The sequence below is a fragment of the Cicer arietinum genome, chromosome 5, assembly GCF_000331145.2.
Source record: "Cicer arietinum cultivar CDC Frontier isolate Library 1 chromosome 5, Cicar.CDCFrontier_v2.0, whole genome shotgun sequence".
NCBI classification, from domain to species: Eukaryota; Viridiplantae; Streptophyta; class Magnoliopsida; order Fabales; family Fabaceae; genus Cicer; species Cicer arietinum.
Window position 1 is genome coordinate 53968838 of NC_021164.2, and position 15813 is coordinate 53984650.

Sequence of the window (15813 nt, forward strand, 5' to 3'; positions counted from 1 at the left end):
CATCGTAACAGATTACGCTGACGTCATCATAACAGATTACACTGACATCATCATACACTTTAATGCTTTCTTATCCAAATCGCAACCAGCCAATTAGTGGAGGTTTGTAGATTACACTGACATTATCGTCTCATTATTCAACCTAATATAAATAGGTAATTTCATCCACTTATTTAATACACTAAAAAATATCATTCTAAACACATGCTCATACACATATCTTTTACCTACAATGGGTCCAATAGAGTTTGTTGTTCTAGTACATTACAACGGACATGTTGAAAGGACAAGCACATAAGATTTTGTCTTTGCATGCGACAATACATCCTTGTTTAAAGTGAAGAAAAATAAAATATCAAACTTGATGGCCTTATCAAATGTATCCAAACAAAGATTCAAGCAAACAACTCAAAGAGGGTGATCAATGTTATTTATCAATACCCTATAACTCTTGCACCAAGACATGCTTGTTGGGAAAAATAGCATAAGTTCAAAAGAATTAAGACACAATAACAACACAAGAATATAACGTGGAAACTCCAAAACCGGAGAAAAAACCACGGCCGCTGCCTAGACCAGCAACCAGAGAATTAACACTATGTGAAAATTGTTACAACACATAGACTTCTCTCACTCACACCAGACACCCCCAGTACAACCACACTCTTACAAAGCAAATATTTAAACTAAGTCAGATACAAGCTTAAAGTGCTATTGTTGACTGGTGCATTTGAAAACAAATGACCAAAACCCAATATATAGCCTTGGCCTTCTCCTTATTCTCCCACACTAAAGGATGTGGGACTTGCAATCAACCCCAACAATGCTTGGTATGAATCGTTAAATCTTGTATGTGGAGGTGCGAAATCTTGAATAGAAGGGCTACACACATGCTCATCAACAATGGTTTCACAAGATCACCAACAACACTCATCGGCTGTTATTTGTGAAAGCACAAATGGTAACGGCGGATCCCACAATATCAGTTTTAGGGTTGATTGCACATATACAATCACAATACACATATACCATTCCTTATAGAAAGGCATGGATTGCAAAACAAAAGGCTATCGAGATAATATATTGGAATTGGGAGGAATCATACAGGGAGTTTCTAAGGTGGATCCTTGCTTTCACACATTATCTTCCAAGCACTGCTACCAATATTGAAGTGCGACCCTTTATTGAGGATGGCCAAGTAGTTCTTGGCAAAGTTGTCTTCCATCGTCTCTTCTGGAGTTTCCAACCATTCACCAAAGGGTTTGATCATTGTAAGTCAGTTGTTTCAGTTGATGGAACATGGTTGTATGAGAAGTATCGTGGGACCTTACTAATGGCAATCGCTAAGGATGGTAATATCCATACTATTCCTATAGCATACGCCCTTGTTGAGGGTGAAACATTAGATGCATGATTTTTCTTCCTCAATCGTCTACAAATGTTTGTCACACCTCAACTCAACCTCTGCTTGATTTCAAACAGACATGAGTCAATTAAAAGTGTTGTTATGCATCTAAACAAAAATTGACATCATGTCTTCTGCATTCAACATATATCACAAAACTTCACGAGGACCTTCAAAAATGGTCAAGTGAAAAATATTGTAACCAACATGGGTTAGTAATACAATGAGTTTATATATATCTCACACATATTTTTGTTTTTAAATTATCCATAACAACATCAACTTTTTTTTCTTCAGAATACAGCGTGACTCAACTGAGCATCAGGAAAATAAGTGATTGGAGTCATGATGCAGTGAAATGGGTCGATGATATTCTAAAGGAACAATGGCTACAAGCATATGATGAAGGGAAATATTGGGGGCACATGATAACTAACCTTGTTGAGTGCATGAACAATGTATTAAAGAGGACAAACAATCTTCCAATAAATTCTTTGGTGTAAGCAACATACTACAGAGTGACTACCGATTTTGTAGAAAGAGGGACACATGACCAAGAAATGATGGCATCATGTTTGATTTACTCAAATACAGCCATTCAAAATCTTAACAAGAAACAAGCAATATTGAACTCCCATGAAGTTGTTATTCACAATCGAGCACATAGTATCATTACAGTTAAGGAGTTGGTTCTTCCACCAAGCGATCGTCCTATAGGGACATTTATGGTAGACCTCGACAAATAACGGTGCGATTGTAGTGAATTTCAAGCATTACACTATTCATGTTGACATGTCATCGCCGCTTATTCGTTTATTCACCGTGACTACATGATGTATGTGTCTTCCAAGTATACATTGCAATGTATCTTTGACACTTACAGGAAAGAGTTATGAGCAATTCTTCTTCAATCATATTGGCTAGAATACAATAGAATATAATTGCGCCACAATCCAACATGAGAAGAGATCCAAAAGATCTACAGTCTACTCACGTTCATAGTAAAATGGATCAATGGGAGAAAAGTACACACCCCAAGATATGTGGTTTGTATCGGAATGAAGGACATAACAAGAATAAATGCTCTTATCGTACTGATGCCCCGATGGAAACTAGTTCATTGTAATAAAATTAGTTCATTTTGTATTTGTATTTGTATTTTTAATTATAATATTTAATAAATTTTTGTTATTTTTATGAACTTCATTTTATTTATTTTTTTAATAATTACTTATAAAAAGTAAAATTTAATTAGATACTCATTATAAAAATAATAAATATTGTATTTATTTATTTAATTAAAATAATAATTACTTAAATTAATAATTAATGAAACTTAAATTAATTATTTAATTAAAATAATAATTATTGAATAATAAAATATATATTTATTATTATAAAAAATATTAACGAGAAATAATGTGTGATATTATCTCATATTTACAAATTATAACTACTCAGTCTGTGATATGTGTTCATGTCATTGTTAATTGATCAAATCCTCTATATTTGTGCATACTAGCACTACTAATAAAATGATTCTACAAATAATAAAATAAATTTTATAATTAAAAAAAAAAATAGGACATTCTAAAATTCGTAGGGGGAAAATCGATTTTATTTAATAGTTTAATAAAAAAAATAAATGTTAAATTGTAATTTTGGTCCCCTTATTTTAGCTGAATCACGAAAGTAGTCCCCCCATTTTATTTATCCCTAGTTTTGGCCATTCAAACAAAATTTTGGTCCAAAATTTGATGAAATTTTATTTTTTAAAGTCGCACTACACCTTTTCTGATCATAGATATCAGGCATAATTGTCGCACCACGATATCTTGAGGCATGGTGTGACTTAAATAAACGCAAAAATAAAAGAAAATAAAATATAAGTGGTACTTTGGTACTTAATTTTTTTTTTTTATAAAAATAAAAAGCCTTTTTCACTTGGCAGACTTCATCAATCAACTATTGAATGAAAACTCTATGAGTCGTTAAATCGTCACCAACCAAGTTTTGCTAACAATCGACGGTTACCATTGTTCTCACCTTAAATGTGGTGGATTTGTGTTCCAATCTCAATACGAAAACTCAAGAGAGAGTTGAATAAAGTGACGAATTTATTACGGTGGATGGCAGACTTGCTTTGAGACTTGACTCTTGAGTCTCCATTCTATTTTGTTTGATAAATTTGATCAAGATGGTTTGGACAGAGACAATTTTTAATGCTAAAATAAGATGAAGAAGACTTGCACTACAACATTTGTTGTGTCTTACAACACTCTTTTAAGCAACATGATTTTGTCGATTGCTGTTTTGGTATCCTCTCCATATCTTTATGACTAAGTCAAATAAGAAGCCTCTCCACCTTGGCTTGTATGATAGTTGTGGTTTATTCAAATTTCGTTATACTATAGCCGCTATTTGACATTACAATTTTAAATTATCTGCTTTTGTAAATGTAATGAATGACAGTTATATCACTTTATGGGATTCAGTCATGTTCTCTGCTAAGAATTATTATATATGCTTAATTATTGAAAAAGTCATTTGATAAAAATTGTGATTAGGCCAGGTTCTTCCTTGAAAACTAACAAAAACCTTTATATATCATAGTAAGGCTATATGACTCTGATGTTTTCTTTTGCTCCACTCACTATAAGGGTCATGCCAAAAGCATTCAACGGTTTCCAAACTTACTATTTGACATGTAACGGATGAGCATCCACCACAGGATACCATGTCAATGGACATTATTTTATTATTTTATATATTGATACTGACATTGTATAACATATCCATTATGTGTGGAATCTTTATTATATCTTTTGAAATCTATGTGGCAGATTGTTTAAGTTTTACAATTCATTGGTAAGAAAGAAGGGCTACAACTTCCTTCTGGTTTCCCTGCTCGCATAGCAGAGAAATCAAATTGAAATTGGAGGGGGGCTATATTATCATTTGAGACTTGTCAGGCTATGTTGGCTATCTTGAAAAGGGACAAATCCCTCCTAAGGTTTTGTATACAAATGGGAGAAACATGTGATTCATAATGCATCTAACTCTGTTCTTAGTTTCTAGTGATATTAATAATATGTATTTATTTGTCGAAACTTCAATTGTTTTGTTTAAAGTAAATTTTAATTATTTTTAAATAATTTTATCAAAAAATTATTTATTAACTATTTTTAAAAATCAAAATTGCAATATTTTGTATTAAAGAGTAAAATTGCAATATTTGAACCCTCTAATATTGAATAGATTAAACATGAAAGATGTTACGTTTGAATGTCGCATCAATTTTGTAGATGAAAATAGTTTTATTTATTTATTTGAGAACATAAGCTACAATTTTTTTAATAAGAAATAAGTTTCAAATTGTTATATAGAATACTAAATATGTCATGAAAATCTAATATAATGAAAATCTAATAACTGAATTTTTTCTGACATATAAATTCAATTTTTCAAGCTCAACATATATATCTTTGAAATGTGTTGATATGCTATAGTTCCAATTTGTTGTTTTTTTAATAACGATAAAATATTTTAGAACACAAAACAACATATAAATATATATTTATAAAAGTATTTTGTCAAGTTGTGTGGAAAATTTATAGTTAGTTGCATAGACAAAGATAAGTGTATTGATGATACAAATTTTCTAAGAAATTAACAAAGATGGTTTTGTGAGATCATATTCAGATATGACTTTATGAGATCAGATTCAGATATGGCTTCATGAAATCAGATTCATATTTGCGAATGATTACTGAAACATTTGAGATGAGATAAGGTCAATATGACATATTGTTTTGTCAACTAATCTACATGATACATAAAGTTAGAATTGGAGGAGTCGCAAATGATGATTGGAGGGTCAAGATGGTAGAATTATTTTTAGGCTTAATTGCAGTTTTGGTCCCCCTATTTTAGCTGATTCGCGAAAGTAGTCCCTTCATTTTGTTTCTCCCCAGTTTTGGTCTCTCAAACAGAATTCTAGTCCAAAACTTGATAAAATTTCATTTTTTTTACATTTATTTAAGTCATATCATGCCTCAAGATCTCATTTGCAACAATTGTACTTGAAATCTATGATTACAAATGTTGTAGTAGAACTTTAAAAAATGAAATTTCATCATGTTTTGGACCAAAATTATGTTTGGAGGACCAAAACTGCAATTAAGCCTTATTTTTATGATGAGCTTTTTTGAAAGAGTTTTTAACTTATGTATATAATGTGTGAGATGCAAAAGCTAAATTGAGGAATAGAAGATGTGACATGAATAGTAGAGACATATGAAGTATGGGACATAAGAATAAAAACGATGTGACATAAATACTATGATGTGACACGTAAGTGCATGATGTGTCATTCAATAGAGTTGAAATTATATTTTAGGCTAAATTACATTTGTGGTCCTTTAACTTAACTTCAGGTAACATTTTAGTCCTTTATCTTTTTTATTTCCCGACTTGGTCCTTTATTTTAATTTTAAGTGACAATTTGATATTTTATGTTTTAAAATTTCAACAATGATATCCTTTTTTATACAAAAATTCAAAAAAAAAATTCAATCAAAACTCATAAAATTAATTATATTCTTCAATATAATACAAATTTCATCAAATTCATAACGCAAATCTTCAAATAAACTCAGATTTTCATACTTTATTTGATATTTTTAGGAATAAAGGACCAAGTCGGGAAAAAAAAAAGATAAAAGACTAAAACGTTACCTGAAATTAAGTTAAAGGACCACAAATGTAATTTAGCCTATATTTTAATAAATTATAATACATAAGTAACTTAGGAACAATTTATTTACATGTACTTTATAATCCAATAAAAGTATTATAGGATCTCTTTTAAGAGAACCATCTCCTTCCATTAGATTTAATGATTCTTCATCAATGTTGCACTTGGCAGCTTTGAACAATATTGCACTTGCTAATTCTTCAGAATACCCTATATCAGCAATATAACAACCTTTTTTGAGGTTTTTGATGAAACATATTAGGAGCCTCCAAGAATATTTTTAACAAGATCCTCATTTATATCCTATAGCGATTTAGATCTTAGTGTCTTCAGAAGATTATCAAATACTAAGTCTAAATTTTTGCAATCACCTAATTCTCCAAGAAGCATACATCTCCACGGACCAAACCACAAATTTTCAATTGAAAGGTATAACAATTATACAAAGAGGGATAACCATGAGTTAATTTAGAACTATTCCCTTCGACCATGTAATTATGCAATTGTAAATAATGTTTTTTTAAATTTGAATTTATTTCATGAAAATTAGATAGAGTTGCATTCGGTTGTTAAACCACGTAGAATGATGCAAAATTCGTACAAAGGTTGTACACCTCACCAAATTTTTAAGACGATTGTCAAAGTATACAATTTGACTTATTAAAACTCATTTTTCTCACTTAAAATAAACTTTCCTTTAACATGAGGTGATATGGTTCCATAATATTTTTGAAACCTAGAGCTATGTGATCTACCCTAGTCTCAGGAATCCTGCAACAAGAAGCAACACAAATTGGACCATTACCTGAGTGCTCCCTGTTATAAGAAGATCCACTAATATTTTGATTTTGAAATTAAACTTATGTTATTAAGCCTATAATCTTAAGCAACATACAACATTGAAGATCACTTAGCTCTAGGTTTCAAAAATACAACATCGAAGAAGAAGCATATAATCTTAAGCCTTTATTTTATGTATTATAGTGCAACCCATAAACATAATTACAATGTAAGAGAATCAAAAAATTATGATTTGATTATCCTTGATTAGTCAGTATTAGTCCTAATAATGGGATAACTGTTGTTGTATTTTCTGTTTCTATATAAACAGTATAAGTTTGTAGTACTTAAGTGTTAAAAAGTATTATTCCATTACTTTCTTCAGGATATCAAACAGTTTAAATCCTTATTTGAACTCCAGTTTAACTCTAATATTAAAGTTGTCCAGACAGATTGGAGAGGCAAGTTTCACCCATTTTCAAAGTTTTTGAAAGCCCATAGATCATTTGCCCTCATACTCAACACCAGAATGGTTATGTTGAGTACAAACATAGACATGTTGCTAAGACCAGCCTTACCTTGCTTGCTCAAGCCAATTTACCTTATGCCTTACTGAAGCCTCTTTCCTTATTAACATACTTCTTTCTATTATTTACTGGCTCTTCTCCATCCATCCATCATCTCAATTACAAGTTTCTCAAAACATTTGGTTGTGCTTATTTCCCACATCTTATTAGTAATCATTGACATTTTCAACAAAAAAAAAGTAAAACTACTCCCAACATGATCTGCTATGAGTTTAAGACAACTTACGAATTAAATCTAGGTATAACAATTCGAAAAGAGGGATGGAATGATGTAGTATAAACAAGTGCATTATATACTATATAGGGACATGTCATGCCTTTGAAGTACATAACAAAAATAGATAGTCAATAATTATAAGATATGGCATCCCAACATTACTCTCAATCCCAAAAGTAAAATGTATTATTCCCATGTACATTTTACTCAAAATAACTCAATAACTCTAAAAGAATCATCCAAACATCTCTCATATTATTCTATCATTTTGTCACAACAATTATTTATAGACCGGTAGAGAAAACGTTAACATTTTACCATGATTTACCAATGTTAGGCTTACCATTGATATTTTCCTTCTAACAAACTCTTGTTTAAGACGAATCAAATCACTAACTAATCCAATTTTCACAACAACTTTAGATGGCACGTAGTATCAACACCCGATTTTAGAGAAAATGCAAACAAGTGCAGTCTATTTGATCTAAAACTTCATTCTTTTCTACACTCTTGTTTGCTCCTGCGTTGGAAATGCTTGTAAACTTTTTTCGTAAAACTTGAGTAACAAGTGTTCCTTTATTCACTCATTGATGCAGGATTGTGTTTGCCTTGTTTTTATTTTACTCCAATTTTGTGTTCTGGCCCAGTACTCAAGTGATTTCGTTTCTTTTTTTATTTGCTTCCGAACATGAACATTTGATAGATTTTAAAGTTGCATCGGAAAATAACGAGTTTTTCAATATGAAGTATCTAATTTTTCCTAAGCTTTCTCGTACAAGTTTCTTTCAGAATGTTGTGAAACAATCGATTTACATGCATTAATGCAAATCTTCCATATACTCAAACACATTAGCATGTAGAATTAATGTACACTTTGAGCAACCAAGTGTGTCTGCACTCTCTAAACGTTTACTAGCCAGTTCGAGTTCCATGTCAAATTAATTTTTTTGTTGCTGAGCATATAATTTTCCTAGTAAAACAAATGGGCAAATCAAATTTTCTATAAATCAACTAATGAAAACTTCTCAATGTGGAATAAGGCTATAAGTATAAGAGAAAACAACAATAAACAAAGACAAGTTAACTGAAGAATATATTGTATTTCTCAATTGGAGATAGGCTACTGTCTCAACTCCATCTCCAATCATTTCATAAATCGTCCAAATTTCATGTACGAGATTGATGACAAAAGATATATAAATCAAACCTGAAGGGTGCTCTCAAAGTAACCCTACAGAATTTTTCCATTAACTAATATAATAAGTCTTATCAAAGTCTATGGACGAAGAATGAACAATAGGTGTAAATTTACCATTGAAGAGGTCATAAAGTAATATATGAGTTTTTTTGCAAAAGAAAAAGCCTAGCATATAAAAAAAAAAATAAAAATAAAAAAAGAGATACAATTGGTAAACAATGTGACTCTATTATGCTCCAAGTCCCACCTCAAAATCAAATATGCACCAAATCCTAAGAGATTTCAAACAAAAATATACTAACACCAAAATCCAAAAAGATGTAGAATCAAAAATTAATATCATTTGTAAGTACCGCCATTATGCTCTATTGGGGCTTCTGGTACAAGTATGCCTTAACCTTAGATCCCCTCCCCTTAATTTGTTTAGTTATTAAAAATGAAACAAGATTATTCTTGTGTTTTTTTAGACTTACAATCTTCTTGTGTTTTTTATTATGTCAATCGAAATATATAATGTTTTGCATTAAACGTATAACTAGATTAATACTTGCTGGCAGCACAAATAAACATATGATTTTAAATTTTTTTTAAATGTCCTTAAAGTAGCAAAATTTTGTCTTTTGTCTTTATACAACCATACAAAAAAAAATCATATTTCTAGAGAGCATACAAATTTTCCTCTAAGTTCATATCAACGATGATATAATAAGAAGAAATAGAAAAATGCATGAGAAACAATATAAATTGAAAAGAACTTTTTACTTCAGTAATAAATTATTGGCCTCATTCTAAAATGTATTCTTCTATATTGGTTTAAATATTAATTTTAGGTATTTTTATAAATGATAAGGGATAAAATTATATATTTTATAGGATCTCACTCAAAATGAACTATTTTTTCATCAAAACATGATTTTTTTTTTCGTTTAAGAAGAGAAGGTAAATTTCATCGTAATTAACTCAAACAATTGTGAGGTCATTGGTTCGAACCTGGGACAAGACGTACAACCTAACAATATCGGCGTTTGCTAGTTGAGTCAGGACTTAAGGACGATAATCTGTCATGTTTAGTTGAAGGAAATAAAACAATTGTAGAAATAAAAAATATGGGATAAGTCTATTTCATAGACATAAAGTATTTATAATTCTTCACTTGAGAAAATAAGAGTTATGTGCTAACTCTTTGAACCCATGTGTCAAAAGATGAGGTGAGATAAATAGTATAGTCGTCATCATATAATATTGCATATAATTTATTTACTATATCACTGATATTTAGAAGCAGTATCGAAACATGTTTCAACATATATCCGATAAATACATTAAATAACACATAATATACTACGTAATGAAATATAAACACAATTTGATCAAAAACATTGATATATTTGAACCAAATGTCAACACAAATTAGATGCACATGTAAAATGTGCATACAAAGAAACACAAATTAGATGGGAGTGCAAAATTATCAATGATTCATCTAACACATATTTCAATAGAAAGAGTTTCATAAGGACTTAAGTGTATCTATCATTGTCTTCTAATTTCTTAAGAAACTTAAGTAATATCCAATATATAATAACTTTCTCCAATAATGATCGAGAAATAATGAGTGTCAAATAACAAATATTGATTGTAATGTAATTTGTAACTCGTGAAATGTGAATAGTTCTACAAAATATTATATTCTAAAATAGTAGTAGTAAAATGTGTATGAAAGCAACTTGTATGTAGGATAATAAGGATGATGGAAGAATGTTTCTTAGATGTGTCACATCAGATTTTTCTTAAGACAATTTATACATGTTTCAATTTTGTCAAATTTAGTAGATTCATTCCATAAGTTCTGGATGAATGTTAAATTCAAAGAGAAAGACAAAGTCGATGACTGAGCCTTCTACACTCCCATAGTAAAGTTAATTGTTTTCTAAATGACAAAACTATTAATCATCAGCTTAAATGCCTCATTTGAGTGACCATGAAACCATGAAGAAAGGACATTTAAATCAAAAGTCTTTATCGAATTTGATAGGCTCAAGAAGAAGTATTGCATCAAACGAGCTCAAACAAAGTTTACTTGAATTTCTGAGGTTGAAATATACGCTTACCAAAGCTTAAGCATATAATAAGAAAATATTTAAAATATGTTAAACTATCCTTATTAATACTTGTTTGCGATGACAAGATGAGACAAATGTGCGAAATAATTTTTCTGTGAATGTCTGAAGGGTCTAACAGTTCAAGCTACAATAGGAGTTCACACTATGTGGTCATGTTGCTTATATGTGTTATAGCAACCTGAACAATTATTCTTTGCACACCCTACAGTTGAAATAGCCATTAAAAATTGTTATCGAAATAAAAACATAAATCCAACGAGACTTTGTATTCAAAACTTTTAAAAACATATTAAATACAATCAGGTCACATTTAGGTTATTCTCATTCAAAATTTGAGCTTTTACTAATTAAAAAGAGAATATTAATAGACTCAACTAAGTACCAAACATATATAAGTAAATATAAGTGTAGATTGACAACAACAAATAAGAGCTTATATCAACCTTCAACATATATATGTAAAACCTATATTACAATTAGTCTATAATTTAAAAACACTATTGGGATTCTCAATTAAAGCAAATGCAAATTTAATTAAATTCACAACTTAAATCTTTAAATAAATTAACTATTGGGATTCTCAATTGAAGCATACATACGAATACGGTAATGGTATCGGGTACTAGTACGAGTACGGAATATGGTATTTAACAAAAATTAAGGTCGGGTACGTCAATGAAAAACATTAATTTTATATTTATTTATATAATTTAACTATGAGAATTAAATTATTCAATTTACAATACAAAATCAAAATAAATGTTTACAAAATCACAAATTGTATTAAGTTACAACAACAAATACACTCAAATAAACAAATAAAATAATATTATATAAAAAATTATCAATTTCACTCAAAATAAAATAATAAAGAAAAAAAATCCACAATACGGTACGAGTACCAAGTAAGCACTCAGTACGGGTACTTCACCATTTTAGAAGTACCCCATGCTTCATAGCATAAGGTGCATAGGGAATGTTTCAGCCATTATTTAGTATATAAAATGCAAGCAACATCCCTATCATCGTCCACATCATTAATTAGAACAAAATATAACATGACAATAGTTATTTACCTGGACAGACAACACCTGAACATATGCTTTCCCCATTCTTTCAACAAATATTGAATAAAAGTCACAAACCAAAGGTAGGTGGCAGTTCACAATTTCATGCTCAGAAATTACAAATCAAGAGGGAGAGTATGTAGTTTGGTGACAGTTTGGTTTGATGAAAGCCAAAATGCATATATTATTATGCGAGTAACTCATAATATTTCGAAAGTCAACTTGATAATAGGCTAATAGCGTATAATAAAGACTGATTTAAATTAAGACCATTTTACTAAAACTTACGGTATATATTTATGTAACAACTCATTCATATAAAGAATGTTATATAGAAAATTAGAATTGATTATAAAGAATACTGACCAGTAACTCCTTTGATGAATTTGTGTTCGTAGTCTTTCATCCTTCAACTCCAGTTCACAACAATACACCGATCATCATCAAATCCAATTTTGCTTTGAGCATAATCAAGAATAGCAATAGGAAATTTTCAGCACGCCAATGAAAAGAAAAAAAATAACATAAGGGAAACATGTAAAGGGAAGATTAACCAATCAACAGAATTCAATTCCAAGACAGTATTCACGGTAACCATTCATACTTGAATTAGAACTCCTTTCATAAATCCTTTTTGTAACGAGCTCTTGCTATTTATGTCTGCCTATAGTTAGAACTCTTGGATCTGGTATAAAATACACCATGAATCTATACCAAAGAGACAATTGAGCACACAAGGGTAAAATAAAACAAAATACAAAAGCTAGCAAAAAAGCATTGAAAAAAAACTGAATATGCATCTGAAGTTTAAGTGACAGAATTTGCAACTGTAGATTGATTGTCATAGAAGAACACAATTCCAATTGCAAAACACCTATATAATAAAAATTATTAACAATAACAAACATCTGGACTTCACAACTTGCACATATCCCTTCTTCCACACGCTACGTGGTCTATGCAATTTTAATTGTTAGGGTCACACTATCCATTGTGCTGCCTTCCTCAATCGGCACACTATCTTGTCTTCTATTTTGTAGATAGTTCAATTATTTCATCAATAAGGAAAAAAGTGTCATAGTATCCTAATAGAAAGTTCATGATCAACCCTCTCAAGAATTAGAGTAAAATTATATTTATTTTAATTAAAAAATATTGGCAATACATCAGATATATATATATATATATATATACTAGATTACTAAACAACCAAATCCTATTAGTACTCATATATAACTAAATCCCTATTAGTACTCCTATTCAACTGAATCCCTATACTTGAGGGATATTAAACAGAAACATATTTTGGCACTCCCCCTCAAGCTGGTGAATAGGTGTTCTCCATCAAATACAATTCTTTCAAAGTTGCTACTGTTTAACCCTTTAGTTAGAGTAAAATCATCAAGGTTGTCATGGGAGGAGTTATATGGAGTGCAAATTAGGCCAAAAAGAAATATCAAGTTGCTGCAATGAAGGCAGCAAAAAAGGCCACAATGAAGATGGCTAAGGTTTTAAGAAAATAGAAACCGCAATGAAGACAGCAAAAAGGACCACAATGAAGGTAGCTAAGATTTTAGGAAAATAGAAACCGCAATGAAGGGACAACCAAATCCTATTAGTACTCATATATAACTAAATCCCTATTAGTACTCTTATTCAACTGAATCCCTATACTTGAGGAATATTAAACAGAAACAGATTTTGACAAACCCCTTCAAAGTTCAAACAATTATTCAATCTGATAACCAAATAAAGTAATGTAATTCCACAACATATTACTAAAATAATGTGGTTTGAAAATGAGCTCAAAAGAGTACGAAAATTTGGATCTTAGACAATTAAAAGCTAAGCAGTTTAACTTATTGCTCAAGCCTACTACTAACAGAGTGACTGCATGGCCTCATCAACATTCTTTAAAAAATATGAATGAATGTATAACTGCCTCATATGTGACAAGAGAGGGCTTAAGACCCTCTATTATCATCTTTTTCATCACCTTACTACCAGTTGCAAAATCACCAGCTTTTCCAAGGTAAGAAACCAAAGTGTTATATGTGACAGTATTGGGCTTAACCCTAGTTTCTTCCATTCGGTCAAGCATTTCATAAACTCGTTCCAGCTTATTCTTCTTACAGAACCCACTTACGAGAACATAGTAGCAAGTCCTATCAAGACTGAACCCAACCCGTTTCAACTGACACAACAACACTGGCATCACCCATCTTTCCAGCAATGTTTAATCCAAATATCAGACTGTAGTAAGCAATTGCATCCAGTCAACATCCAGAACTCAACATCTCATCAAAATATCGCATGGCTTTATCAATATTGCTCACACCACATAATGCAGATATCGACACAGTATAAATAACAACATTTCATTTCAGCTTTGCAGAACTCATCAATCAAGCTTATATGAAACACTGTTTGGCCTATTTTTCTTTTCCATTTTCATTTCTGCTGGCAAACTCAAACCATCTTCTACCCTCCCAACTTTACTAAGTTTGTCAATCAAAGTATTATACAAAACCACATCAGGTTCAACACCAATTTATCAAACACCCCCAACGCCTCATCAATCCTTCTAGCCTTGCATATATGATTAGTAAAAATCCCAAAGGTTATACCACATGGCTCGTAATTATGTTTCTTCCATCTCTGACAACATTTTAATGATTTTTTGAATATCTCTTTGCCTTCCGAGCCCTGTGTCAACAAGGCATTGCAAGATGTCGCTTCAACAGGACCACCCAATTTCATCACACCACCCAAGGTCATTGAGGCACAATATTTTCATTTTAATTTATCAAGAATTTAAGATCATATAGAAATATCAAATTTGTATCATCGAGGCACAATCCTATCATTCAATCCCAAATTCATATGAATAGTAATTTATATCAAAAGTCACATTTAGAGTCAAGAATCTATCTCATAATTAAATTTGGGGACATCCAAAAATACTCTCTTAATTTCATACGAAAAAAAATTCATATAATGAAATTTTAGGTCTTCCAATCATACTATCTCAAATTCTTAATTTTATTTCATACGAATAAAAAATTCAAATTGCATGATGGGAAATTCAACAACAAATATAATAACAACTCTAACAGAGCAATATGCAGCGGATAATCAATTTCCCAAACTTGCAAGAATCTGTGAGGAGCAATCAACAAATAATCACAGCAACTAAAATCACCATTCACAAATGACACAATAATTTTTAACGTGGAAAAACCTTCTCAATGTGAGAAGTAAACAACCACGGGACCAAGCCAGTAATGAAGTTCCACTATGATCAAAATATGGGTACAAGAGAGTTTCTAATATGGCACAAATTTGTGCTCAGTAACCAGCCAAAAACAGCAAGGTAACTAGCACAACAATCAGCCAACACAATGAGAAAACAAACATAAAATTGAGAAAAAAGTTCAGCAAAAGAAACCAGAAAAACTGCTGCTGTCCGAGTTCAATTTCTCCCACCTCAGACCTCTGATCGACGATCCAAACGGTCAGAATGAAGTACCACGAGTCACGAACCTGTTGTCCAAATTTCAGCCCGATCCGACGGTGAACGAAGGAGAAATCGTGAATTTAGTGCAGCTGCTCTGTTTTATGCGAAAATAGGGTTTACTCTTCCTCTCTCACTTTTCTCTTTGTCTCTCTCTCTGAATTCA

The 15813-nt window shown here is 30.9% G+C and overlaps 1 protein-coding gene and 1 long non-coding RNA gene across 2 annotated transcripts; one reads left to right on the top strand and one right to left on the bottom strand.

The window, feature by feature from the left end:
• Positions 1-958: 958 nt before the first annotated feature.
• Positions 959-1414, top strand: LOC140920514 (uncharacterized). The gene has a single exon (XM_073368796.1). The coding sequence runs from the start codon at positions 959-961 to the stop codon at positions 1412-1414; it is 456 nt and encodes a 151-aa protein (XP_073224897.1).
• A 10324-nt stretch (positions 1415-11738) lies between these two features.
• LOC105851987 (uncharacterized) lies at positions 11739-15807 on the bottom strand. Its single transcript, XR_001143764.3, has 2 exons — positions 12738-15807; positions 11739-12591 (listed from the first exon to the last, which is right to left on the bottom strand). It is a non-coding gene; the product is annotated as an uncharacterized lncRNA (long non-coding RNA).
• Positions 15808-15813: the final 6 nt, after the last annotated feature.